Source organism: Mauremys reevesii, linkage group 24 (genome assembly GCF_016161935.1).
Source record: "Mauremys reevesii isolate NIE-2019 linkage group 24, ASM1616193v1, whole genome shotgun sequence".
NCBI classification, from domain to species: Eukaryota; Metazoa; Chordata; order Testudines; family Geoemydidae; genus Mauremys; species Mauremys reevesii.
Window position 1 is genome coordinate 3,102,156 of NC_052646.1, and position 27,400 is coordinate 3,129,555.

At 58.7% G+C, this 27,400-nt stretch overlaps 2 protein-coding genes across 2 annotated transcripts; both read left to right on the plus strand.

The window, feature by feature from the left end:
- The first annotated feature begins 541 nt into the window (after positions 1–541).
- LOC120390082 (SLAM family member 5-like) lies at positions 542–9,280 on the plus strand. Its single transcript, XM_039512382.1, has 5 exons — positions 542–815; positions 2,718–3,044; positions 4,070–4,333; positions 8,077–8,355; positions 8,814–9,280. Exons 1-5 carry the CDS (start codon positions 755–757, stop codon positions 8,909–8,911), a joined length of 1,029 nt encoding a protein of 342 aa, XP_039368316.1. The 5' UTR covers positions 542–754; the 3' UTR covers positions 8,912–9,280.
- Positions 9,281–19,777: 10,497 nt separating this feature from the next.
- On the plus strand, positions 19,778–24,921 carry LOC120390084. Its single transcript, XM_039512384.1, has 3 exons — positions 19,778–19,859; positions 21,681–22,016; positions 23,438–24,921. Exons 1-3 carry the CDS (start codon positions 19,808–19,810, stop codon positions 23,704–23,706), a joined length of 657 nt encoding a protein of 218 aa, XP_039368318.1. The 5' UTR covers positions 19,778–19,807; the 3' UTR covers positions 23,707–24,921.
- Positions 24,922–27,400: the final 2,479 nt, after the last annotated feature.

Below are 27,400 nucleotides of genomic sequence, written 5' to 3' on the forward strand. Positions count from 1 at the left end.
GCCTCTGTTCTTTCAAACTAACCCTTTAAAAACAAAAACCTTCATTTTCCTTTAAGTTCTCTTTCTGTTCTTTAATAACCTGCCAAACTAGGCCTTTAAAATCATCTCTCAGCCTCACCAAACAACCTCTCTTTCCTTTTTCCCTCTAAGCCTTACCCAAGCTTTCTCTTTTTAAACTTTAAGCTCACTCACTCAATTCTCCAACCTTTTTCTCGTGGAAACCTGTCAGGAAATACATGGTGATGGATGCTATCGAGGTATGTGCTACTGTCGTGTCAAGGGGCCCCGGGTAACAGAATTCCTAGCGCGACAGGCTCTCCGGTGCAATAGACAGAACCCTCCCGTATCGCCGGAGCCGTGTCTGGTTCAGTCCCACCCGCCACCCCTGAGCAATCAGAGGAGCCTTCCCCAGCCCAGCGCCCTGGGCTTGCGCCCGGCTGAGTGTAGCCCCACACCCAGAGTGACACACCCGGCCTGCGGGGTTTGGGGAACTCGGCTGCTTTGAGATCATTGGGTGACTTACCCCAAGAGCTGAGTCACATCACAGCCAGTGGGGTCTGGTCTTGCCAAATCCCATCTCCCGGTGGAGAAATTGCAGAGCCGCAGGGCGATTCGTTTCTTTGCAGTCCATCCTCAGCCCCAGAGGGTAGCCAGGCTCGTCCTGCCAGCCAGCCAGACGTCCCCGTCCGAACCGCTCCAGGCTCCGGCTCCATTTGGTGAGGGTCTCCGACGCCCGCTGCCCCACGCTGTCAGGATGGAGGGGGCTCCTCTTCGACCTTCTTTTCTTTTGCTTCTTCTGCTCTTACAGCCCGGAGGTGAGTGATCTGCCTGAACTGGAGTGCAGGAAATGGTGACACGCGGGTCAGGCACCAACTCCGCACCTTGGGCAACTGGGAGTCTAGGGTTTGATTCAATCCATTTGCCGTCTTTTTCCATGGAGAGTTAATCCAGCCCTGCAAACAGCGACTCAGCCAGGGCTGGAATAACCCAGGGGGTGTGGGGGCTGCATGTCGGGATTGAGGGGCATCAGCAGAGCTGAAGGAGGGAAGGGGAGTCCAGGGCTGGAATGGGGGGGGGCACGCCTCAGGGCTGCATGTCGGGATTGAGGGGCATCGGCAGAGCTGAAGGAGGGAAGGGGGGTCCAGGGCTGGAATGGGAGGGGGGGGTGCTCAGGGCTGCATGTCGGGGTTGAGGGGCATCGGCAGAGCTGAAGGAGGGAAGTGGGGTCCAGGGCTGGAATGGGTGGGGGGGGGCACACCTCAGGCCTGCACATCGGAGCTGAGGGGCATCGGCAGAGCTGAACAGAGGTAGAGCCCGGGGCTGGAATAGCCCTGCACTCCCAGCTCACCTGACCCCGCAGGGTCCCCTCCTCTCCGGCAGCTGTGGGAAGCTACACAGACCCTGAAGGGCCTGGGGTGGCTGAGGGAGGGGTCTGGGCAGGCCCGAGCGCGCCCCTGGGCTCTTGGGGGACCATCTCCCTGTAGCAGGGGGCAGAGGGAGGGCACTGGGGAGGGATGGTCTGCATAATGGCAGGGCAAAGCCTAGAGCATTGCAGGGGGCCTCTGGGGAAGGGAAAAGGAGGGGTCAGGTTGTGGGGCTGGAGGCCGAGAGGAGGGAGACTCCAGTGAGGTGAGGTGGCCGTGTTGCAGCAGGGGGTGCACGGCCCCTCCTTGCACCTGCACGACAGCTGGGCCCGGCGCAGCGTGAGCCACGGGGCGGGTGGGACCGACCTGACCCTTTGGGTTGACCCGTCTCATTCACGCCAAGAAGATTTTTCCAAGCCCCCCTGGTCAGGCCCGATCCTCCGCAGCCCTGCATGCAATGCACCAGGGGCATTTCAATTGGCTTTGCCCTGGGGGAAGTGGTTGTGCAAGACGCAGAGCGATGGAGAATCAGGCCCAGGATCTCAGCCTCCGGTTCATCGCTCGTCTGCTTCCCAGCCCCCGAACTCCTAGTGGGGATGTAGCAATACCGACAGAAGTGCCACGCTAGCGACTTCCGGCCTGGGAGGCAGCTACCAGCCCCGGCCAGGGCTGGAACTCGCCCCTCCCAGGAGACCTGCTGCCCTAAGCGGTCTGAGCTTCCCCCTGGCACCAGCAGGGCCCTGCTACTAAAGCGTCTGGCAGATAATTTGCTAGGTGGAGACGCTGGCAAGAATATTTCTGTGGCAGCAGCTGTTCCCTCTGCTATACTGGTTACAGCACGACCCACCGTTCACCAGCACCTGGTGAGGGCGGGGAGAGAGATGGGCGGGCCTGGAGATAGACAGATGTGTTCAGCCATTCAGTGCGGCTAAAACCCCTGGAACAGCTGGCTCCTGCTCTAGCACAGTGAGGGTCTTTGTCCCTTTTGAGGGTCTTTTGTCTAGAGGCTGCTCCCCACGCAAGGTACGAACCCCCTGCTGCAACCAGAGCTCTGTCCCCCAAGAGCAGATGTGTTCCAAAGCCAGATCGGGCTGTCAACCTCACAAATGGCCCCTCGCTCTGTAATATCCAAACCAACGCCCCAGCGGGGAAGGCTGCCCGGTCATGGGACATTGAACATCCAGATCTGCAATCTGTGGGTTTGAGCCCAGATCCAGGGGAAACAATTTCTCCTGCTCCTGTAATCTGGGTCTCCCCCTGGTTCCTGTGGGAGCATGAACGGGGACTGGGGAGGGAACTGGCCTGGTACGTCCATGGTACGTCTATTCCCTGTTCTTCCCTCCTGTGCACCAGAGTACTCCAGCGCGGCCGCAGATGAGACGGAGCTGGCCGGGATTCTGGGAGGGTCAGTCACTTTCCCCCTGAGGATCCCAGCAGCACAGAAATTTGAAAACGGGGCATGGACGGTAAACACAAGCAGTCTAGCCACCGTCAGCGCAGGGAGACCTCCCAGCGTCCTGGTGTTTCACTCATCCTACGAGGGACGCCTGCGATTCTCTGCTGAGAGCTCCTCGCTTCAGATCACCGACCTGAGGCTGGAGGACACGGGCAGCTACACCGTCGAATTCAACACAGACAAAGAGAAATTCGCCTACAGAGAATTCACGCTGCGCGTGTACAGTAAGTGCTGGGGCAGGGGGATCCCTGAGGGAGCCTGGAACCCGCCCTGCTCAGGAAACTCACAGCTGCTGGCAAACAACTTTAGTGCGGCTGCTTCTCCTCTTCCTCCACCTCGTGCTTGTCTCTTCTGCTGCTCGCCAGCCCTGTCTCCCTGCTCCTCCAGCTTCTGCAGCCCTTTTCCACTTGTGCTTTGCTGCAGCTTCCTTCCCCCATCCTGGCCTCTGCCCCACTGCTCCTGCCCCACCCGCCCTGGCCCATCAGAAACCCAAACTCCTCTTGGAATCGAGGTTTTCCCCCACCCAGCCAGGGCTCCACTTCCTGCTCTGCTTTCCCCAAACCCCCTCCCACAACTCCAGCGCTGGTCACTCACCCCAAGAGAGTTAGTCAGGAACAACATTTCCCTTGCATGGGGCCATTTCGACATCTGCTTTTGTCCCGGATCGGGATGTGAAGTAGAAGTTTTTCAAGAACAAAAAAAATAATTGTGGCATGAAAAGTTGCAAAAGATCCCAATCAGGAAATTAAACATTTCGACATTTTCGCCCCCTCTGAAACACGAGGTGTCGAAATGCTGATCGGTTTCCACAATGCCCTTGCCAATTACGGTGGACTCCAATGGGAGGAGGGGAAAGACCATTCAAAATGCAACGTCTGGGGTTTGGCTTTGAACACCTGCTTCAGAAAACTGAACATTTTTCTTGGCATCAACTTTTTCCCTGCCGAAAATGGCAGTTTTGACTAAACCAAATTTTCAGATGGAAAAGATGTTCACTGGGAAATTTCAACCAGCTCAGCCCCCAAACTGATCCCCAAGCTGGGCCCCCCTGCACCTCCCCAAATGATCCCTCCTCCATCCTCCCCCTCCCAGCTGTACCATCACCTTCATGTCCCCCTGCCCTGCTCCAAGCATGCTGCGAAGATGCAGAGGGCTCCCTGCGCGCTGCTCCCCCAGCAGATCCAGGCAGCGGCTAGTAAGTTGCTGCAGGGATTTCAGCCTGTTCTGTGTTTCTCTCCCCCACACACAGAGGGACAACTGCCACCCACCATCGCCTGTGACTCAGTGGCCTGTGAGGATGACGCCTGTACCTACACCCTGCGCTGCGCCATCAGGAATGGAAGGGAAAATGTGACCTACAGCTGGAGTAACGCCGCCAGCAGCGTTCTGTCCGCCGACTCCATCGTGCGCATCCCTCAGCGGCACCAGGCCGCTCGTGAGACCGTCACCTGCACGGCACGTCTCCCCAACGGGACCAGCTCCACGACGGTCTCCCCAAAGGACTTCTGCGCAGGTAATGCCCTCCGCAGGGAAACCCTGCCCGGGCGCTCCTGGAGAGGGCTGGCATCGGGTCCCCGCCTCGGCACTCACCCCACGGCTATTTCAATGAAACCACCCTGGTCTCCAACACGTTTGCACTTAAAGGGGCCCCGTCACCCCAGCAATCCCCTACCCCACCTCCCACTCTGAGAAAGCTGCTGCCCCCCAGAGAGAGATCAAGGGAAGGGGCTGGAGCATCCCGGCAGCTGGGCCAGTGCAGAGTCATGGGGCCGCAAAGAGAACTGGCATGAGAACAGCTCCGTAGCCGGTGGTTAGAGAGCTCCCCCCGGAGCAGGGAGCCCCAGGAGCCGATCCCCTGCTCCAGCCACTCATTAATCAGAGATCCAAAGAGCCCCCCACCAGGCCATCCCAGAGCCCAGTGGTTATATCGCTCACCAGCGAGGTGGCAGCTCCCCTTCTCCCACCCAAGGGAGGACCCTCACCACAGGGCTACACGGTACAAGGAGAGGCCTCGGCGGCCCACGCCCAAGAGAGGGTTCCCAGCTGAGAGTCCCCAGCAGAGACAGGCAGCAAAGGCCCTGAGACGGGGAGGACGCCCCATCTCCCCAGCATCTCCCATTGACTAGCCTTGGGGCGCCCTGCCCAGGGCGAATCTTTGTCCCTACCTGTCCCCATCCATCGCAGGGGATGCCCAGGCGCCAGGCTCGGGCTTATGAATCTCAGGGGCATCCCAGGCCTCTCAGAGTTAGGCGCGGCGGCTCCCAGCGTCCCTACGTTCCTGTGTGACCCCAGGCCTCGGGGTTCTTCTTGCGCAAGCCCCTCCTGTGTCTATCTCTAGCGTCAGACGGATGGAGCAATATTCGCATGATGTCACGGTAACAATGCCACAGCCGGTGCTCTACTCATTCCCGCGTGCAGCTGAGCATTGCCACACGGTCTGGCCCGTTGCTCCCCAGGCCAGGAGATATATCAGCAGCGAACCGGGTCCCGGGAACGGGCAGGTGATGGGACCCACACCATGCCTCATGTGGAGGCTGCCTGGGCTGTCAATAAACGAGCACTCACACCCTCGGGGATCCGGCCATGCTGCCCGGATGAGGCAGCTTCTCACAGGGAGGCTGAAGATCTGACAGTTTTCTCTCCACACGGGTCAAAAGGGAAGATCGTCGTCCTGGTTTTCAAAACCAGACAAGACCCAGCAGCCTTTTTTCAGCATCGTCAGCAGAGCCACGCCGAGTACGTCTCATGGTACTCGCTGGGCATCTTCTACCAGCTGTCTCAAAGATCTTCCAATGTGCAGCCACAAGGGGTGGCCAGGAGTGGATAACCCACCGTGACACTGAACACGAATCTCGAACCCAGCACTCAGTCCGTTCAGAACGTGGGGAACGACACTTCCGTGTCTCCGGATGCCCAGAACGGGTTCCTGGACGTTCAGACACATCCTGGCGAGAGCAGGGAACACAGCCCACTTACGAGAGCGGAAGCGAGGAAGGAGAAGGGACACTACCACGGAAGAACTAAGGGATCGCTCCCGCCCTGGCGGGGTGTTCACCCCACACCGCTGCTCAAGGGGGAAAGGGGCTCAGGAGGGGCTGCCTGACAGGATGGGCTGCACCTGGGTGAGGTGTGGGCTGGACAGACAGCCCCAGCTGAGCCTGGACCTGAGCTGGTGATTGCAGGGAGCCGGTGTAGAGGGAGGGCCTGGCCTCCCTCCCCGTCACCGCAGGGAGGGTAACAGGGCAGGGCAGTGGATTCTGAAGACTTCCTGAGGCGGTTTATTTAGCGAGACTTGGCAGTGACCTGGCCTGAGGGCCCAGCCACAGAGAGGAAGCGCTGGAGCTCGCGGAGCAGGAGTGAAGCCACCAAGTGCTCGATCGGGGTGAGGGAGCCAAGGAACCGCAAGTGGCAGCGGCAAACCAGCGATGAGCCAATCCCCTGGTGAGCCACAAGGAGCTCCCCCAGCTGTGAGCCGATCCCCCGGTGAGCCCCAGGGAGGCGCCCCAGCCGTGAGCCGATCCCCCAGTGAGCCACAGGGAGCCCCCACAGCCGTGAGCCGATCCCCCGGTGAGCCACAGGGAGGCGCCCCAGCCGTGAGCCGATCCCCCGGTGAGCCACAGGGAGGCGCCCCAGCCGTGAGCCGATCCCCCGGTGAGCCACAGGGAGGCGCCCCAGCCGTGAGCCGATCCCCCGGTGAGCCACAAGGAGGCACCCCAGCCGTGAGCCGATCCCCCGGTGAGCCACAGGGAGCCCCCACAGCCGTGAGCGGATCCCCCGGTGAGCCACAAGGAGGCGCCCCAGCCGTGAGCCGATCCCCCGGTGAGCCACAGGGAGGCGCCCCAGCCGTGAGCCGATCCCCCCGGTGAGCCACAGGGAGCCCCCACAGCCGTGAGCCGATCCCCCGGTGAGCCACAGGGAGCCCCCACAGCCGTGAGCCGATCCCCCGGTGAGCCACAAGGAGGCGCTCCCGCCACGAGTGGCGTGAACCCCGTGAGACACACACCCTGCCATCTACCTTCTAGATCCACCCTTCCAAGGTGTCTGCGACGGTGATTCCATTTCTGCTTGTGACCTCAGAGCGTCTCATGTGAATTTTAAAAGCTAAACCAGCGAACAAACCGTTCAGGTGGCAGTTGCAAGTTATGGCACAAGCAGCAGCCTGGCCAGCCGTAAAACAGTGCGGAGTGCAATCCCCTCACCTAAATCAAAGCTGCGTCTGCCTAGCTACAGCGGCAGAAATGCCAGTAACACTTTAAATGGCTCCCTTGGCTGGTTGGATCCGGGGATCCTGCACTGAAAATCCAGAAAGTGACAGACAGTCTCCCCTGCTGGGTAAGATCAGAGAAGAAAATGGCAGATCAGATGAAGAACTGACTCAATGTTCCGCCGAGGAAGAAGAGCCCACCGATGAATTTGCCGACGGTGATGACGGCTAGGATCTACCCGAAACAGATAAAGAAACCCAAGAGAATGCACAGCGAGCTGCTCGAAGAGCTGGCCAGCTGCCCGCCCAGCTTACGGGCCATTAAAAATGACTTTGTTCTTTCATTTTCTTTTATTTCTGCTTCGTTTCGTTTTTCTTTGCTTTTGTAACTGTTCAATCTCGACTCACGTTCACAGTGAAGTGGTAACAGAACATTGCTAGAAAAGGGACCAGGAATCATTCGTCTTCCCTTTTCTTACAACTTCAATTCATTGGGATTTGCCTTTTTCTGAGTTCAAGCCCCCCCTAATCCAGGCCCTGGCCAAACCCGCGCTCCGCCCCAAGAGCCCACCTTCACTCTCCCTTTCCCCTGAAGCGGGCGGGGACTGAGCTCCAGCCGGCAGCCAGGGGTTGAGGTGGCCTGGGGTGGCTTGTGGCTCCTCCAGCCACAGGGGGGCAGGGGCAGGCTCCGGGCTCTGGCCGCTGGGGGGGGGGGTGCTCGGTTGGAAGAGGTGGGGCTGTCGGGCGAGCCTCCCTGAAGCGGGGGGCCACCCGCCATCCCTGGTCAGTAACTTTTTTGGGGGGTGATTAAACAGAAGCAGACTGGAGAGCACGACCCTAGTTTGTTACCGGTGTTACTGTTCTGATACATCGATGCTTTACAGTATTTTTGACAATGTTTGACCAGCCATCTATGGTCAGATGCTCCACCTAGCCCTGCTCCAACCATGCTGTGCTGGGGCAGAGGGCTCCTGCCCTCAGCTTCCTCCAGCAGTTCCAGGCAGCTGCTAGGAAGCTGTGCCAGGGATTTTATCCCCTTCCTCCCCCTGCAGAGCAAGTGCCGGCGACGACGATTGTCTGTGAGTCGGTGACCTGTGCCAATGGAACCTGTCACTACGCCATGCGCTGCGTGGCCGGGGAGAGGGGGGGACTCGTGGCTTACAGCTGGACTCAGGCGGGCAGCGGCGCGGTCGTATCCACCGAACCCATTCTGCGCGTCTCTGTGAGACCTTTCGAGACTCTCCCGGCCGTCATCTGCACAGCCCGGCACCCCGCCAGTAACAGCTCCAGGCTGCTCTCCCGGAAGGACCTGTGTCCAGATAACCCCCTGGGTAAGTGCTCTGAGAAGGTCTCTACCCGGGGGAGAGCTCAGGGGAAGGGTCTGGAACATCAGTGGGGCAGGGCCCGGGAGGAGGGCACATCCCGCAGCGTTGGAGACCCTTGATGAGCTGCTCACAGGCAGCCGGCAGAGCAAGGGGCTCAGACTGGGGGGGCCGAGGGGCAGGTTTGAGCCCCATCACTTCCCACTCTCCTCGTTCTGCTCCGTGGCAGAGTCGTCAGGCACCGAGCTCCTGGGCGGAACTGATTCTGATTGCCCAGAGGGGACGCCGGCAGCGAGGCCGGCCCGGCCCGGCCCTGCCCGACCCCAGCCCTCCTGCCCCTTACGGAATGGGGGGAGGAAGGTCCCCGGGTATCCCAGCCCCTGCCCCAGCCATGCTCTAGTGGTGCAGCTACCCCCCGGCACCGCCGGGCACCCCCGGCAGGAACTGACCCCATCGCTCTTGTTTAGATTCCCCACCAGACCGGTCCCTGGCCTCGTCGCTGTCCTACCGCCTCATCATCCTGCTGCTGGTGCTGGGAGCCCTGAGCGCCGGGGTCATCGCATAGCACGGCCTCCCCGGCAGGGAGCGGAGATGGGACCAAGACCGGAGGAGCTGCCACTGCAACTGCCAATCCCGCCTGGGCGTTCCCAGCCCGCCAGGCCAAGGGATGTACCGGGATGGGGGGCGGGGGCGGCACACACTCACTTGCAGCTTCCGAAGGGTTAATGTCACTGAGTGGGGAGCGAAGCAGAAACACTGGGTCCGGCCATGGGGCTGTCAACTCTGAGCCTAAGGTGGAATCGTGGCTCTCGTTACTCACCTAAATATCTGGGATTGGTTGTATTTTAATACTGAGGCTATCTGGTAGCAGTGAGTTCCACAGGTTAACTTCCCATCTCATAAATAAAGTCTCTGCCCTTTGACTCTGCGGTATAATGATTTCTGCATCTCCGGCTTACACCTACTCGTGGCATCACCCTCCTTGCGGGGTTTTCTGAGGCGTCCTGGGGGGGTGGCAAGAGGGAAGGGAACGTTTAGGCTGAAGCTTGGGAGAGGACATGCCTGGGCAATGGGGTGTGGCACCGTGGGAATCACCGCTGCCAGGGAGGGCCTGTCCTAGCCAGGCTGGGGCTGCGGGAAGCAGTGCCCGGGGGGCATCGTGGCCGAGGCAGGAAGGGCTGGTGCGTCGGGTGGCTTCTCTCACCCTGCTGCAGGCAGAACGGTGATGGGGAGGAAGGTGGCACTTGAGAGCAGCTGCTGTGTGCTTCTCTCACAGCCCGTGTGGGGCGACCCCGGACGCGGCTGCCCAGGCCCAGCTCAGACCGGGGGGTGCCCAGAGGGGAAAGGAATCCCTGCTCGCCCAGCACAGACTGGGAGATGAGCACTCGCCCGTCCCCTGCCCGGCCAGGAACCCAGGCTGCCCCCCAGCCACAGCTTGCTGCCTCCCCCTCTAGTCTGTGTGCCTGGCCCCGGGCAGGAAGGGGGTTGCTGAGGCCTGGGGGCACCGGGCTCTGCAGTGCACCTGGCCCAGCCGGACGAGTTGGGTGTGGGCATCCCAGCCCCCTCCAGGCTCTTTGGAGTCGGAGCTCCCGGGGCCCAGAGCGGCTGGGGGCCGAACATGTATTTGTTACTGAGGTCCCTCCCTGCCCTGGGTCCCTTCTCTGCCCCACTGCCACGGCACAGGCAGGGGTCTGCGGGGAGCTGGCCAGAGGGGTATGGACAGACTGGAGGGTGTTCAGAGAAGAGGAATGAAGAGGGGTCGGGCGGCTCTTGTTCTAACTGGCCGCCGTAGTGTAACCGGTTGGTTGGTTTTTTGCATAAGGGGTTCAAAAGGCAGCTCTGCTGAAATGTTACGCTGGGGGCTTGTGGAACAAGGGCTTCTGTTCTGTGCATCTGAATCTCGTCTGCACCCAACCAGCCAGGGAAATTCAAATACAGCAGCAATGTTCATTTCCAGGGAAGCTTTGGGCGTTTGGCCACTTTTACAATACGGCATAAAAAGAAAGGTCGAAACGCCCCTCGAGTGAAATTCGGCACCACCCCCCTCCCACAGCCACCTATCTACTTCCTGGCTGTGTTACGGACACCAGCTAATTGTTTGGTGTCCTGGCACCACCTACAGTAGAGCTCTGGAAAGACAATCAACCCAGGGAAACCACCAACTCCATAGGGCCTGGTTCTCCGCAGCCCTGCCCCGGTGTCATTTACAGCTGTGCGCCATTCTAACAACCCTAGCAGGGGAGAAGTGACTGAGGGCCCTGGACTGTAACAGTGGCAGGTGCACAGGGGAGCATTTAGAAGCCTTCTGCCCCGTCTGCATGGCAGGGCGGCCCTGGAGCATTAGATCCTGGGAGCCCCCAGCAGCCTGGTAGGAGACCAGGCAGACCTGTCAGAGCCCGATATGTTCCCGTCGAAAGGTGCTGAACCTGATACGTTTCTGAGAATCATTTTGGGGTCAACAAATTGGTGTTTTCCGATGCCACCCTGGGCACTATCTGCCCCCAGTAATTCACTCAACCAGCCACAAGCCGGCCAGGTACTTTCCATCGCCACTGAACTAGGATGAAATTCAGCCTCAGCTACCTGCCGACGCCATAACTGACAGCTGTCCGGCTCTCAGGCCCTTTGTCTGACAATCCCAGCCCCCTCCGCAAAAACCACTGAGCGGGCACTTAACCGAGCTGCTGCTGCTAACTCTTCCAGGGCCTTCTGGCTAAAGCCCTGAGCCAGGGCTCGATTCATGGCTAGGACGGACTCCCTGAGGAGTGGACAATCTAGCCTGCCAAGGCAGACACAGAATGGAAAGACATGGAATGGGAAACTGAGGCACAAACAGATTCGGTAACTTGCCAAAGGAATCTATGGAAGAGCTGGGAATTGAAACCCAGCTCTCCGGAGCCCAGTTCTTCATCCACTCTGTTGCCTCCTTCGTGGTTTCAATTGCCTTGGAAAGAGCCATCCCCAAACTCAAGGGGTCTGTGAGGGCAGCCATCAATAGCATTAACTCTCTTCAGAATTCCTTAAGCGCAATGACCACCACTTCTCTCATCTTACAAGGTTTATTTACCGCCACGGTGAAATACTGTAACTTTAAACCTGCTGCGATCTGCCAAGCAGGCCCCAGAAAAAGAAAGTTCTGTTCACCTAATTCAGCAGCAGCTTGCTGATCCCACATCTAGCGAGGCTACCAACCACCACCCCATTAAATCTGCTGCATTGAGAGAGATTAACGAGCCCAACCTCGGAAAGGAAAGAAGTTGCTTGGTTACAAGTCAGCAACATTTTGTAAGCTCTCTAGTGGCTTGAGCATTGAGTGGGGTCAGCAGGTTCTGTTCCTGGCTGTGAGATTGAGCAAATCCCTTCTTGTCTGTCTCCCCCCCCCCACACACTCTTTGTAGGACTTGTCTGCTTAAGAGAAGCGCGGCATGAACGGACTCCCCTCCGAGTCCCACCCACGCTGCCTTCGGTGTAGAAGGATCTGCGGCTGAAATGCCCATCGCCATCTCACAGACCCTCTCTCCGTCCCCAGCTGTGATGCCAGCTCAGCGGCGGTGCTGGATCTATGCTTTGGTGCCGGCTGGAGCAGACGGAAGCGCAGAGCTGGAAATACCGCGGCTAAACATGCTGGCACGTGCTAAGAACGCTTCCGCGAAGGGGCCGGGGAAGGACAGACAAGTTCTGCCACAATACGGCTGCACACCAATGCCTAGAGCGGCTGCAATTAGCGAGGCGCTAGGAACCTGGGGATACGCCCCCCCCCCGCCCCCAGCAATTCTCGCGCCAAACACATTTCACTGCAGCGCCAGCTGGACATGGGGCTGGGGCATGGGCAGCTCTGCCGGGTGGATTCTTGGAGACCAGCTTGGCAAGCCCGTGCCCGCAAGCCAGGACCCGGATACACTCTGCAGTGCAGACATAACCTTAGCATCCCAGCTCTTTGGAGTGGGGACCGTCTCAATGACACCCCAACCCCGCCTGGGACCACCTAGCCTGTACTGCCGCGGCTTCGCTGCTGTTATTTGAACTAGCTAGCTCGAAGCTAATTCGGGTACGGGCTGCAGTCACCCCTCGGATTGCAGTGTAGACACACCCGCAGTGCAGTACATCTACATTGCCAGTGGGAGCTCATGTAGACGCACCCGGGCTAGCTGCAGTCTGGCTAACTCGCTACAAATAAAAGCGAGGATGAACCTAGGGGGTCAGGCAGGCTGGTGCAGCTGGCACTGAAGCCCAGTTGCGACACGCTAGCTCGGGCATGGTTAGAGCAGGTCCGTCTGTCCCAGCTTCCAGTCACACCCCCTGGCTGCAGTGCAAATCCCCACTCCCAAAAAGCAGCACCTGCCATGGTAGGGTTGCCAAACCTTCAGGATTGTCCTGGAGTTTCCAGGAATTAAAGATGACTCTTTAATTACAGATCATGTCTTGTGATGAAACCTCCAGGAATACGGCCAACCAAAACTGGCAGCCCCGCGCCCTGAAGAGCTTGGAATTTAAACAGAGGGAAGAGGAAACAGAGAGGGGAAGTGATGCGCCTAGAACCCGAACGTCCTGACTCACAGGCCTAGGCTCCACCCGCTAGACCATGCTACCTCACTGGAGAGCTGGCCCTTTGCTCCTCCCCAGCACTGGCAGAGCTGAGAACAGGCCCCAGGTCTCTGCCAGTTTAGCCCAGTGCCCTATTCACCAGACCACACTGCCTCTCCCTAGCTACTCAATCCCGTATTTCATCGGGCCAGGCCTCCTCCCCCTCCATCTGACCTGAAAAGCCTTAGCCTAGAGATAATAACCTGGCTGCAAAACAGAATCATGCTGGCAAGTGTGGCCAGAGCCCTGGCTCTGCAGAACGTGCCGTAAACTCCCTCGGCAGCCAGAAAAGAGAAACAGCTACTGCGCAGGCAGGAGCGCCCAGACTCTGAGCTCATAATCTGATCCACCACACGGCTGTTTTCCCTTCAAATCCCCTCTGAACTGCACTAATCACCTTATGGTTCCCCCCCATAAATCGCCTGCCTAAACCTATTGTCTGTCACCCCTTCAACGGCTTCTCCAGATTAGCCGCTGCGTCAGCACCGTGTGTCTGTACCAGTCAGCGCTGGCTGGTCCTTTAGCTGGTTATCCCAGGAGCACAGAGTGCTGCCCCGTCTCCCACGGCAAACGGGAGCCCTTCTCTTCTCCAGGGAGCCTACAAGCACGTTCTCATCCAACAGGACAACACTGCAACTTCGCCAGCCCCTTTCTCATGCGATGATCTCTGCAGTGCTCCAGGGAGCTACACTTTACAGCGGACGGGACCCACCACGGCGTAGGGAAACAGAGGCACGGAGAGGGGACCTGAGCTCAGTCAGGAGAGGATGCAGGAATAGGACCCAAGAGTCCAGATGCCAGCTTGGGATGAAAAACTGCCTTTGGGCTGCTCTGATTCTCAGCAGGGGCCAGAATACAGGGAATGCAAAGGAAACTTACATCCAGTTTAAGCCGCCCATCCCACCTTCATCCCCTGCTTCCAGCCTGGGAACAGAGCAGCTGGGAATCAGGCCCATTGACTTGAATGGGAGTGACTCTGGAATTACTCCCTTGCCCTGTAGTCTCCAATCTATACAATCTCCCCAAAACGCGCTGGGAAAGCGAAACTCAATGGAAGGCAAAGAATGGGGCGAACGAAGCCGCGAGAAGAAACCGCGGGGCCTGGGATGTAAAAACACTTTGCACAAACAGGATGCGGCACCTTCCCTCAATGGTTCTCTCGACAAACAATCGTCCGTTCACAAAGCGAGGTAGGAAAGCGAGACGCAGGATGGGGAAGTGGTTTGCCAACGAGAAAGCTTGAAACAGAACCCCGGAGTCGTGCCCGCAGCACGCCTCCATCACTACCCATTAGACCCCACTCCCCTCCCAGAGCAGGATTACAACACAGGGGTCTTGGCTCCCTTTCCCCTGCTCTAATCACTAGATCCCACTGCCCTCCTATGGCTGCAAATAGGACTCGGGAGTCCTGATGCCCAGACTGTCCCGTTCTAACCATTAGTCTGTGCTCCCATCCTTGTCTATTCCTAGCTCCCGATCCCACTGCTCTAAGCAGCAGCTTCCTGTCACTTCCTCACCACAGGGCAGCCGCGTAGGGACACAGACTGAAAAGTAATGAGCTCATGGAAGGAAATCATAGAATCAGAGACTTTAAGGTCAGAAGGGACCATTATGATCATCTAGTCTGACCTGCACAATGCAGGCCACAGAATCTCACCCATCCACTCCTGTAACAAACCCCTGACCTATGTCTGAGCTATTGAAATCCTCAAATTGTGGTTTAAAGACTTCAAGGTGCAGAGAATCCTCCAGCAAGTGACCTGTGCTCCAGGCGCTGTGCCTCAGTTTCCCCAGTGCAAAACCGGGGATTGAACCATACATGGGAAGAAGGGACAGATTTGGAGTTTTTTTTGGCACAATCACATTGCTCCTCAGTTTTCCTAATTTCACCCTCCCCTGAAATTTCACTTCACTGGCAGAGAAAACACAACCAGCAGCTGGGTTTACTGGGCTACGATTTCTTATGAAAGCATCACATTTTCATTCACCTCCTACCCGATCTACAAATGCCGCAGGCTCAGGCCAAGTCACCACTTGCAGCAGGGTCACCTTGACTTTAATGGAGTCTGGCCCATTTCCACCAGCAGAGAATTTGGCCTTTGTAACCCATTCCCAGGTGCAGGGTACACTAACCCCCTCCCATCCCTTCCCCTCCCCCACATACAGGGCACCATAACAGCATCACTCACCCAACCCGGTTTCAGGCGAGCAGCTGCTGCCTCAGTTTCTCCTCACTCAGGTCAGATCTCCCCACGGTGCAGCTGGGTTTGGTTGCTATAGTAACCTGGCCCTCCAGCCAAGTCCTTAAAGGAGATGTCTACCCCACCAGGGTACCCACATCCAAAACAAACAAGAGTCACCCACCCCCATCTCAAGCTGGGCCCAGCCCCTCCTGCCTGAGAGTCTGTGTCCCTCCCTAGCCCTTCTTGGGCTTTGCTGAGTGGCTCTACGGAGCAGCAACACCCAGTGTTCCCTTGGAGCTCCCCCCAGGCTTCGTTCGGTCTCATCTCCACCTAGGGCAACCAGACAGCAAGTGTGAAAAATCAGGACGGGAGTGTGTGTGGGGAGGGGGGGTGTAATAGGAACCTGTATAAGAAAAAGACCCAAAAATCAGGACTGTCCCTAGAAAATCAGGACATCTGGTCACCCCATCTCCACCCCCGAAAGCCCGGGTCAGCCCCATGCCCAGCCCCTCATGTGACTTTGCTCATTTTCTCCACCTGGGGAGGTGAAGTAAGTGGGTGTCAAGATCCTGGGCAGAGGGAGGCAGGACCGGAAACCGGGTGTCAGAGCCAGTGTCTGGGTCATGAGTCAAGTCAAGGGTCAGAGCGAGAGCCAGGGTCCATCTTGGGGCTCCAGGGGTCAGTCAGAGTCCAAGTCAGGGCCAAGAACTCAGACACAGAGCAACCATCACCAGAGACCCACCCAGCTCCCAAAACAGAGCCCACTACACCCCCTGGGCTTATATAGGGCCAAGGAGCCAATGAGGGCTCGCTAAGGCAACTGTCAATCAGATCACATAAGGCGGAACTTCCTGCTGAGTGCAACATCTGTTAATTGTGGGGGTAACAGCCTAGAGTATAGCCAAGTGGCAGTAGGGCACTGTTAGTTTCCTAGTAGCCCTACAGAGCTGAGTTCAAATCCCAGTGATCCTTAGCTAGGACTATAGGTGGGGCTAGATCCTTCTCCCCCTTAGGGGCCCTCTAAGCCCATCCTTTTTCCCCTTACCAAGTCTAGGACACCTCACACCCTCCTCTCCTGTTACTATGCCCCTACCTTTCTCCTTCCCATCCACACTGCACACCGGCTCAGTGCTTAAAACTCATTCAATCAATTGCACTAAAGTTTAAAATGTTGCTCTCGGAGGATTATTGGGAGGAGACAGTGTTGACAGAGGTTAATTGTGTAAATCGACGTGCCCATTGGCTTAGAGCCAGAAGGGTCCACCAGCTCACCAGCCTGTATAACCAGGCCATGGGATTTCACCCAGGGACCCCTGTCTCTTGTGGGGGAGATCACATCTTTTACTGGCGCAACTTCAGGTGACCTGAAGAGGAGATCTAGGGAGCTCAAAACCTTGTCCCCTGCTTCCCCCCACAGAAGTCGGGTTCCCCCCTCCACCTTGTCCCTCTAATATCTTGACACCCACATGATTACTGCCCCACTGCAAGCAAAGAACAAACTCAATTCAGACCAGGCGGTGGCAGCACTCGACCACGCTTGGCTTCGGCAGCTACTGAAATTTAACAGTCAGGATCAGGCCCCCTGCAGCCTTTTCACCAATAAGAGGGCTGGGTTCTCTGTCGTCATTTACACCCGGGAGACGTGAGCGGGAAACCCGCCCCCCAGATCCGTGTTTGTCCCAGGCAGCCCCCTCGCAGTTCTTCCTCGCTCCCACCCAGCCAAAAGGGAACCGGTTTAAGGGGACCCTTCAGCCGAGCTCCTGGTTGGCAGGGGATCTCTCCTCAGGAGCGAGGCTGCTCCCGGGGGTGCTGCCCTCCTGCAAAGAGCCCGTCCCGTGGCATTGGGGTCACCATCTCTGCGACACGTCCTCTGTGCGTTTCTAGTGCTGGGCTAGGGCCTGAGCCTGCTGCCTCCCCAGAAAGGGGGGGTGAGGTGCTAGGCCTGTGGCACGAAAGGAGCAGGCCCCGGAGAAGCCCTGCTGCATGCATCCCAGCAGGTGCTGCAGGAGAGAGTCAGCAGCAGGCACCCCGAGACATACAGACCCGTCCCCCAGGATATTCCCTCGAGGGGTTAGAACAAGGCGCAGCCCCACTCAGCAGCTCTCCCGGCCATTTCATATCACTGGGCATATCTCTTCCCTGGTTCACCGGCTAATAACAAACATCAGGAATGTCCAGCAAGGAAGGAAGCCAGTTACCAGGACAAACACGGGACGGGATCTGGTGTGACCAGGGCCTCCCGCCCGCCATCCCAAGCAGAATAAATTCAGCCCAGTTCCTCCCAAGGCTCTCTTCCTCGGGGGGTGGCTTATCAGACAGTCCAGGGAAGAGTGTGTGTGAGTCACCCACTGTGCTGTGACCAATCCAGAGCCACCGCTGTGACCAATCACATTTCCTGCACTCGTGGCCTACTTGCAATTTCCATTTCACGCTAAAAGCTGGGGTTGCTATTGATTCCAGTGGAAGTTAGGAGCCTAACTATCTTTGTGGATCTGGGCCTAATAGCTTTGCTAATAATCCAGGCCCCTGCCTCTTCATCTACCTGAGACTCTCCACTACATATAAGCAGTATAGGGCCAATGACACACAGCTGAGCAGTTCTGATTCCATTCAGGAGAGAGCAGCGGCATGGAGGGTGATGGGTGTGTCCTGGGATAGAGAGATGGATGAGTGGTCTGATTAGCTCTGAGGAGCGGCTCCGCTCAGGCACCCTTCACTTGATTGGGATGGCCTTTCTCCGGGGCGTCTTGCTGGGCACCCGCTGAACGAGCATGAAAAGCGATGCCAGCGGGTTGGGCTGGGGAAATCATTCGCGTCTGATGCTGTCTAATGAGGAGACATTTCCTCCCCAGTGCCGCTGGTCTCTGCAAGAGAGGATGTGGCCTTCTGTCCGCAACCGATAGCCAGCCTGTCGCAAGGTGACGCTTTTCCTGCTCCTCTGCTGCTCGCGGGATGGTGGGTCTGTTTGATGAGGAAACCCATCTGCTTTCCCCACGTGGTCCCAGGAGAGGACAGTTTGTACAGCCCGAACAAGCTGGTTTTACCTCGTCCCAGCCAGCGAGGGGCTCCCTCCCCCACCCCCGAAATCGTTGCCTTCTCATGGGGTCTAGGTAGGGGAAATTTGCAACGACAGAGCCAGTAAACCCCTAATGCAGACAGGCTGCAGCAAACCCTCCAGTCTCTCCAGCACACCCCGAAGCAGCAGGAGAATCAAGCCCTAGGCCTCTTCCCTTCCCCTACCCCAAAACTGGCCCCCACCACCACCCCATGGGTTGCTGCATCCAGCCTGATGCAATCCCCTGATTTCACATGCTCCATGCACCATGGGCCCTGGGGACAGGACAAGCTTTTCTCCTCCCCGCCGCCCCCAAGGCCTCACAACACAGGAGCCCCCTCCCCAGGAAGTCTCATGCCGCTCGCCCCATAGAAGCTCTGTAGGATCAGCCCAACGTCGGTTTAGCTACGGGAGCGAGCTGCCCTAGGCAAACTGAGGGCAAGCTACTGCCTCCAAGCCAGAGCCCAGAGAATGGAGCGATTGGTTACCCTGGACGGGGAGCAGCAGTGACCTCAGTGCACTGGGTTTGAGTGGAGAGCTGGTCCAGGTGCTTAATTTGTGCCAGGGCTTGCCAGGGTTGAGCCCCAGCACCTCCGGGCCTGGCAGGTCAGAGCCCCAGCACCGCTGGGCCTGGCAGTTCAGAGCCCGGCACCTCCGGGCCTGGCAGTTCAGAGCCCCGGCACCTCCGGGCCTGGCGGTTCAGAGCCCAGCACCTCCGGGCCTGGCGGTTCAGAGCCCGGCACCTCTGGGCTTTGCAGTTCAGAGCCCCGGCACCTCTGGGCCTGGCAGTTCAGCGCCCGGCACCTCCGGGCCTGGCAGTTCAGAGCCCCAGCACCGCTGGACTTGCTGCATCACTTATGAAAGTAAAAAAGTTGCTTCAGCCGCGGCACCTCTTTCATTACCAATTAAGCAGTGGGTGGCCCCCCAATTTTACCCAATAACCGGAGGTGTGGGGTGCATTAAATAGCCCCCCGAGGTTTAAATGCTCCATTACAACGAATAGGAGAAACAAGGCGTGCAGCTGTGGGACCTTTCATGCAAGGGTCTGAAGAACTTTGCAAACAGAAGGATTGCCATGCCCATTCGCAGAGGGGGAAACGGAGGCAGAAGGAGGCAGTGAACTCAGTGGCAGGGCCAGGTGCAGAACCCAGGTGTCCTGTCTCCCAGTCTGTCACTCTAGCGATTAGAAAACCGTCCTACCCGCAGCTGGGAACAGACGCCAGCAGAAATGACACCGAGTCCCTCTTCATTTTTCACTGGACAACTCTCCTTTCTAGAGCCACGAATAGAACCCAGGAGTCCTGGCCACCAGCCCCCTCCTCCAGCCACTAGACCCCACTGCCCCCCTCCATCCACTGCCTCCATGCGATACCATTCAGTGCTCTCTTTTCCTTGGGCTGCCAGCAAAATCCTAACAACGCTCCTGGCTACCCCCTGAGCCACCTCCTCGGCGGCTGCATTCGACCACGGCTCGCCACTGACATCCAGCTTTGGCAGGAAAGGCGAACTGACACACGGGCATCTTGTGGCCAAGCCCAATTTCCTGTGCGCAAAACAAGGCCTTTATAAGACGGTTGCCCCCACACCCGCTCACACAGAGACGCTGCAGCACAGTTACCCGAAAGCAGAAGTCCGGGGCATGGGGCCAGCCACGGGGCTGCTCCGTAGCCTCCTGCTGTTGGCACTAGGAGGTGAGTAGCAAAGGAGCTGGAACCCCTCTGGGATGGGGCGATGGGGCTCTCTTGACCATTGCAGCCGGCTCTGCAGTTCCCCGGGGCCCGGCGGAGGCAGGGACGGGGAGTGGAGCAGGTAACGTTAAACCCCCTTTGGGATTCTTGGATCGTGTTGTCAGGTGGTGAAGCTTAGTGCGGGAGGGGGTTGCAAGATGCCTGCTTTATGCTGGGTCTCGTTCCAAGTGGCTGGGCATAACAAGAGCTTCACAGCCACCCACCCGAACGCACCAAGCCCAGACTCTGACTCAGGCTTGAACTCAACCCACCCTTGCGTCCACACACAAATTAGCCTGACTCAGGTCAGTAAGCTAGGTCCTAGGACCCTGCTAGGAGAAGTGCGTCAGAGCCTGAGACCTGCTCAGACCTGGGTCCTCCAAGCCCTGTCATTCTGCCGTGTGGACACAGCTCAAGCCCCAGACCCCAGTCAGAAGGTCTGCGTACTGCAGTGTGGACCCGTTAGCATGGCTGTGAGTTGAGTCCAGCCACTGTAAGCCCGGGTTTACAATGCAATGTGGACGCTCAAACACAGGCTTGGAAACACCGAGTCCACAAGCTCGGGTCCCACAGACCAGGCTTAGCATGCAGTGTAGACACACCCCCAGTCTCCAGCTGGGAAGCAGCCCCTACCATACGAAGGTGAGTCTGTCCCCTAGTGTCCATACAGCAGCTGGGAGGGAGTTTCCCAGCCCCGGTAGCCTGTCTCTGACCATGGCCAGCACCAGATGCTTCAGAGGCAGGTGCAAGAACCCTGCAGTGGGCAGATGTGGGGAATTCCCCACCACACACACACACCTCCCTTGTAAGTCTCCTCCAGGTCTCTAATACTGAGAAATGGGTTTACACCCTGACCCAGGAGATTTCATCTCCCTGGCAGGGCTTGTGGTAGTGCTGGTTCTGATAACTCGGGGTCTTCGGGTTACCCAGAGATACGTCCCCTCTCAAATCTCACTAGGGCCAGGACTGCACCTAAACTGGAGCTACGCTACTCAGGGGTGTGAAACAGTCATACCCGAGAGCCACAGTTAAGCCGACTGAAGCCCGGGTGTAGACACCGCGAGGTCGACGCAAGAACCCTTCTGCGACCTAGCGTCCATCTCTGGGGGGTGGATTTATGACAGCAAGAGCAAAACCCCTTCCAGCACCGAGGTGAATGGGAGAGGCCTTGCAGCCCACTCCCAGGGGGTTTCACATCCCCATGGGGACGACAGAGGCAAATTCTGCAGAATGGGGAAACGAAAGGTCTTCGCAGGGCATAGCCTCCGAGAGTGACACAGCTCCCCCGGACAGAGAGTGCCCGGGCTGGTCGCTGCTTCTGTCCCACTTAATCCAGCTGGGCTGGACCTGTACAGCCCCTAGCACTCTGGCTTCGTCTCCTCTCCGGATTTACCGAGGCCAAGCTGATCTCGAGCATTGTATTGCACTGCAGCCTAACCCAATAGAGCGCGACCGCCGGGCTCCGCGTGCCTGCTGTCATGCCCTGCGTCCGCCCTATAGTGGGAGATGCATCGTGGGGCATTATACTGGTATAACTACAGCACTTTAAATTCACACATGAGCATATCCTGGTATAACGCCCCATGTAAATCAATTAGAGGAGGCAGTGTTATCTAGTGGATAGAGCACGAAACTGGGACTCAGGACTCCTGGGTTCTATACGTGGCTCTGGAAAGGCGTGTCCATCAGTGCTGATTTGTATGGACCGATGGGCCCAATTCCTCCTGCCATGTAAGAATCCCTAATCAATTCACCCATCCCCTCCTGCCTCCCCTCTTCTTGCAGGTCTGCGGCTCTCCTCCGGCCAGGTGCAGCTGGAGGGCTTGGTGGGTGAGTCTGTGTATTTCCCCGCCCTGCGCCCCGTGGCTAGAGACATCGTCCGTGTCCTGTGGTTTTCGGAAAGGCAGGGCACTCACATCGCAGAGGCCAAACCCCAGGGCCAGGCATTCAACGTCAATTTCTTACCCAGCTTCAGCAACCGGCTGGCGATCCATGCCGGGAACCTCTCCCTGGAGATCCGCGATCTGCGGCTGGAGGACCAGGGGCCGTACCGCGCCGTCGTGGATATTGCCTCAGACCCTACCAAGCCCAGGGCGTTCTCCTATGAGCTGTCAGTGCGAGGTAAGTCCCTCCGGCAGCCCAGCACATGGGAGCGCGCTAGCCTGGGCTCCTACCCGGCTATTACCCCAGCCCCACTCCTGTCCACACACAAACGCTACGGTTCGGGGGTGCTTTCAGCCCAGGCTAGCGGGCTCAGCTCAGGGGTTGGGTTAGCACACAGGGGCCGTGTCCACACAGGCTGCTCACCCACCCCCTTTGCAGTGTGAAGGCCGGCGAAGCCGCTCCGGTGCTGATAGTCCTCCAATGCCTTCCCACAATCCCCCCCTCCACCCCCTGTGTGCCCAGAAGGACAGACAAGGTCTCCCCCAATTCACTGCAGCTCAGCCTGCCACAGCACCAAGCGCCATGGGAAGTGCCCCCAGAAGTCCTCGTGACAGACTCACGGGGATGCACAGAACGAGTGAAAACACAAACTCACCCCTGGGCCCACCACCCAGGCTCACTCTGCAGCAGCCAGGCCTGGAAAGGAAAGGCAGCTTTTAGGCACTGACCTGGGATTCAGAGAAGCTGGCTTCAATTCATAGCGCTGCCACTACCTGGCTGTGTGATCTTGGGCAAGTCACATTGTCCTTCCGTGCCTCAGTTTCCCCAGCTGTAGACACGGGGAAGCTGACTAAACCTTCCTTCTCTATTTCGAGCATAAGCTCTGCAGGGATTGTCTGCTTATGGGGGTGTACAGCACCTAGCGCAGCAGGGCCCTGATCCCGGTTGGAGCGGAGGGGCAGGAGGAGTGGGAAAAAGATTATGTGACTCATCAAGCCGATGGGTTCTCGTCAGGCGGGGGGAAGGAAGCCGCGTCTCTCGGCAGCCACCCCGCAGGGCAGGGGGCCAGAAAGTCGGGTGGGGGTGGTGAGCTTTAGGTGCACGAGGCTCAGGCACCACCTCCTGTGGGGCACATGCTATTTTTGCCACTTCCTCATATTGCCCAACGTGGAATGAGCCCACAGGGCAAGCGCACGCGGCTGGGGCGAGCACACGCTGGAGCCCTGGAGGAATCCATCCATTCTCTCCTCTTCCTCGGTTCCCTCTCGCTTCCATTGCAACCCAGCCCAGGCCACGGGGGCCCGATCCGCGTTTGGTGTCAGTCGGTGCAGCTCCATGGAAGCCGACGGAGTCTCATTGGGGGCCTCCACGCAGCACAAAACGCCGGCAGCCTGTCTGTGTTAGAGACGCTGCTGTGGATCGAGCTGAGAAATTGGATTGGGGCCGGAGACAGGTGCTGGAACTAGGTGTGCTGGGGCCGGGGGGGCCTGGCTTGATGTGGTTTCCATCCTATGCACGGTTTGCAGTTTAGTCCCATGGCACATTGTCCCAGTGCCTCCGGCCAGAGATCTAAAACCAGCCCCCTAGCCCCAGCCGTGCACTGCAGGAAACCACAATTGCTATGAACGTGCAATTCTTGTGTTTCATCCCCTGCAAAGAACGTGGGCAGGAAGGAGACAGGGGCAAAGGAGGAACCACGGACCCGCCGGGAGGCGGAGAACGGAGGACATCGCCGAGCCCCCCAGCAGGAGGAGCGCCCGTGACCACAGGCGGGAGGACAACGCTGGCGGGAGGGGATGGGGGAGGGCAGGAGGGCGGTGGGAGCCAGGGATCGTGCCACTGCACGCTGAAGGGTTATGTCATCGCGGCTGTCTATGTGCCCCTCTGCGCCGTGGTGGCTATCGTCCACGTGAAGACGAGGAGCTAACGGAAGAGCCGGGGTCCCTGGGTGACAGAAGAGACAGGGCAGCGGCTGAGGAGGCAGGGTTGCCACCTGTCCGGGGCTATCGCCTCTTTGTTCATCCTCTGTCCTCCAGCACCCACTAAACACCCCCTCCAGTACCCCCCAGGTACCGCCTCCAGCACCCCCCAGATACCCCCTCCCAGTACACACATACCTCTAGCACCCCCTAAATACCACCTCCAGGACCCCCCACATACCACCTCCAGCACCCCCCAGGTACCCCCTCCCAGTACACACACCCCTCCAGCACCTCCTAAATATCCCCTCCAGGACCCCCTCAAATACCCCCTCCAGCACCCCCCAGGTACCTCCTCCCAGTACACACACACCCCTCCAGCTCCCTCTCCCCCCCACCCAGGAGTGCCCTCTGTTGGGAACCTGGCAGCCGCTAACCCTAGGGGCAGGGGGCTTGTTCGGAGAGCCCTGGGCTGCTGTACTGGTGTTTGTACTGCGACAGCTCTAGCTCATTGTGCCGGATGCTGCACAGACACATCATGGAGATGGTCCCTGCCCTGATCAGACAAAGGGTCATTATTGCCATGTACGGGCTACGTAGACAAAGGGCAGGAGGGGAAACTGAGGCACGGGGAGGGGACAGTCACCCAGCCAGTCACTGGAAGTCGGTCTCCTGAGCCCCAGGTGAGTGCTCTGGCCGCTGCAGGCGCTCACTCGGGCCTGTAGTCTATAGCTACCTCCCATGGAGCCCACCAGGACCACTCCTTTATATCCTTCTGGTCCGAGTCCACCACCATATAACATAATGGGATCTAAATTAGCTGTTACCCCTCACAAAAGGGATCGTGGAGTCAGTGTGGATCGTTCTCTGAAAACATCCACCCGATGTGCAGCGGCAGCCCAAAAAGCGAACAGAATGCTGGGAATAATTAAGAAAGGGATAGATAAGAAGACAGAAAATCAATTCAGTTCAATTCCCTTTCGTTCCCAGGGAAGCAGTGACATCTGTAGGCCAGAGCGGGAGGATTCAGGAGTCCTGGAGTTTGCATAAGCAGCTCCATGTGCATCCCTGAGCAAGTCACCTCCCCAATTTTCTGTGCCTCAGTTTCCCCTGCTGTCAAATGGATGCTATGATGTGTTTACCTGCCCTCCCAAGGGTGCTGAGCGGCTGGGCCAATGAGCATCCATCAAGCCTGCGTGCTCCTCACAATAAAAGCCCAGGGAAAGCACCAGGCAGGACTGAATTTCGTTGTCTGCTGCACGTGTACAGCCCTCGCCCTCCACAACCTCGCTTGGCTGGGAATTGGGGTTGGTTTCGAATCTCTGTTGCAGCAGTGGGAACGCCAGGCTGCGTGGGAGGATGGATCAGCAGGGCTGGGGTAAGTCTGGAGGCTCTATTCCCCCCACCCCTGTAATTTTGACTAGAAAAGGCAGGTAACTGGGTGTTTCAGCCCCAAAACCCACCTCGGTGTGGTGAGCGCTGTGAGATAACCCCACTGCCCCAGTTTGCAGATGCTTCAAAGCCCCCCGGTGGAGCCCAGCGATGGCAAAGCCCCAGCGCCCCTTGGTAGAGCTGTCCCCATGGTGAATCGCCCTCACTGAGGCAGATTTGCACCTTGCTTCTAGGCTGAAATTGTCCAGCTGCAGCTTCCAGCCACCGGTTCTTTGGCTGCAAGACCAAAGAGTCTTTTATTACCAAATTTTTGTCCCCCGTGGGCTGACACAGAGCTCACTGCAGGATCAGGGTCTTGGCGGGAGCGTCCTTGGTTAGGGCCAGATCCCCAGGGCTCAGCACCCCCGTTGGGGCCAGATCTACCAAACAGCTGAGCACGGCATCTAACAGGGCTGGGGTCCTGGAGAATCCAGCCCCAATTGAGGGGGAGTCTAGCCCTGAGCTCTCTGAAATCCTGTTCCTTCAGTGCCTGGCTGGTCACCTCACTGCGAACCCCCCCCCCCCCCAGCATATTTACAGCCCTGCCCTACGGTTTATTTATTTTCGAGGGAACCCTGGTGATATAAATGGGAATTGACGTGCCCAATGTGGAAAACTGATTTCATTTTATCCACGGGCCGATGCCGGCATCTAAAAATACACAGGCCATAAATATCCAGGCCTCACGCGGTGCTGTGACCGCCCGAGGACTAAGCAGGGCTGGGCCTGTCCGGGGTTCAAACCCCCAGCTGCTGAAGGAAGTGGGGCTGATGGTTCAGATTTCCTTTCCCCAGCAAGAGGGTGGAGGGGCTGGGGAGGGGCGTTTGCTCTCTTCATAACCCCCCGGAGGCCCCCGTGGAACCTGGCATGACTGGCAGCATCTTCACGGAGGACAAGAGGATCCCAAAAGCAGAGAAGAAGGAGCTGAGGCAGGCCCAGGGACAATCAGAGAAGGACCTGCAGGTGGGCACTGAGGGGCACTGGCAGAGCTGGGGGGGAGCCCGGAGCTGGAATAGCTGGGGATGCTGCAGCTGGGGCACTGGCAGAGCTGCGGGGGAGGCTGGGGATGCTGCAGGTGGGGCACTGGCAGAGCTGGGGGGAGCCCGGGGCTGGAATAGCTGGGGGTGCTGCAGCTGGGGCACTGGCAGAGCTGGGGGGAGCCCGGGGCTGGAATAGCTGGGGATGCTGCAGGTGGGGCACTGGCAGAGCTCGGGCACTGGCAGAGCTGGGGGCGAGGCCGGGGTTGCTGCAGGTGGGGCACTGGCAGAGCTGTGGGGGAGGCTGGGGATGCTGCAGGCGGGGCACTGGCAGAGCTGGGGCACTGGCAGAGCTGGGGGGGAGGCTGGGGATGCTGCAGGTGGGGCACTGGCAGAGCTGGGGGGGAGGCTGGGGATGCTGCAGGTGGGGCACTGGCAGAGCTGAGGGGGAGGCTGGGGATGCTGCAGGTGGGGCACTGGCAGAGCTCGGGGGGAGGCTGGGGATGCTGCAGGCGGGGCACTGGCAGAGCTGGGGCACTGGCAGAGCTGGGGGGGAGGCTGGGGATGCTGCAGGTGGGGCACTGGCAGAGCTGGGGCACTGGCAGAGCTGGGGGGGAGGCTGGGGATGCTGCAGGTGGGGCACTGGCAGAGCTGGGGGGAGGCTGGGGATGCTGCAGCTGGGGCACTGGCAGAGCTGGGTGCCTCTCTCGGGGCAGCGGGAGGTTAATACACTTGACATCTGAGGCACGAGGCGATGAAACGTTTCCACAGCCCAACCTGCTCTGCCTGGCACAAGACTCCCCCCTTCCTCCATCCCTCCCGGCCGGGCAGGCTCTCAGATGAGCCCAGCACCTTGGGGAAATCCAGCCCAGTGGGAGCTGCTGGGCTCTGAGCGCTGCTGGACACCCAGCGTAAATATTTATGTCCAGCCCCCATTGTGGCGCTAAGTGCTTGGAATTGGGGCCTGGAGGCACTTGTAGGATATCAAGTGGGCATCAGTGGCTTGGGATCAGGCCTGGCTCAGCATCGCATTTAGGCCCCGGTAAAAGCACCACTGAAGTCACTGGCCCTGGTTCTGAAGGCTCCTTCCCGCCCCTCTAGGAATATTCGTACCCACTCGCTTGCAGGCCCCGTCGCAGCCTCAGACACGAATCGGGCCGGGTGGGGCTAACGCAAACCCTTCAGAACAGGGGCCGTAGGGCCCCGGCGCGGGCTGTGGGGATCGCAAAGCACAGGCAGCGCCCTCCGTATTAAAGCGCAGTCGCGGGGTCCATATTTACGGTCCCGAACCGGG

Coding starts and splice junctions, on each gene's coding strand:
- LOC120390082 (XM_039512382.1), top strand. CDS start 755: ATGGAGGGGGCTCCTCTTCGACCTTCTTTTCTTTTGCTTCTTCTGCTC. Junction 816..2,717: donor TCTGCTCTTACAGCCCGGAG/GTGAGTGATCTG, acceptor CCTGTGCACCAG/AGTACTCCAGCGCGGCCGCA. Junction 4,334..8,076: donor CCCAAAGGACTTCTGCGCAG/GTAATGCCCTCC, acceptor CTCCCCCTGCAG/AGCAAGTGCCGGCGACGACG.
- LOC120390084 (XM_039512384.1), top strand. CDS start 19,808: ATGGGGCCAGCCACGGGGCTGCTCCGTAGCCTCCTGCTGTTGGCACTA. Junction 19,860..21,680: donor CCTGCTGTTGGCACTAGGAG/GTGAGTAGCAAA, acceptor CTCTTCTTGCAG/GTCTGCGGCTCTCCTCCGGC. Junction 22,017..23,437: donor CTATGAGCTGTCAGTGCGAG/GTAAGTCCCTCC, acceptor TCCCCTGCAAAG/AACGTGGGCAGGAAGGAGAC.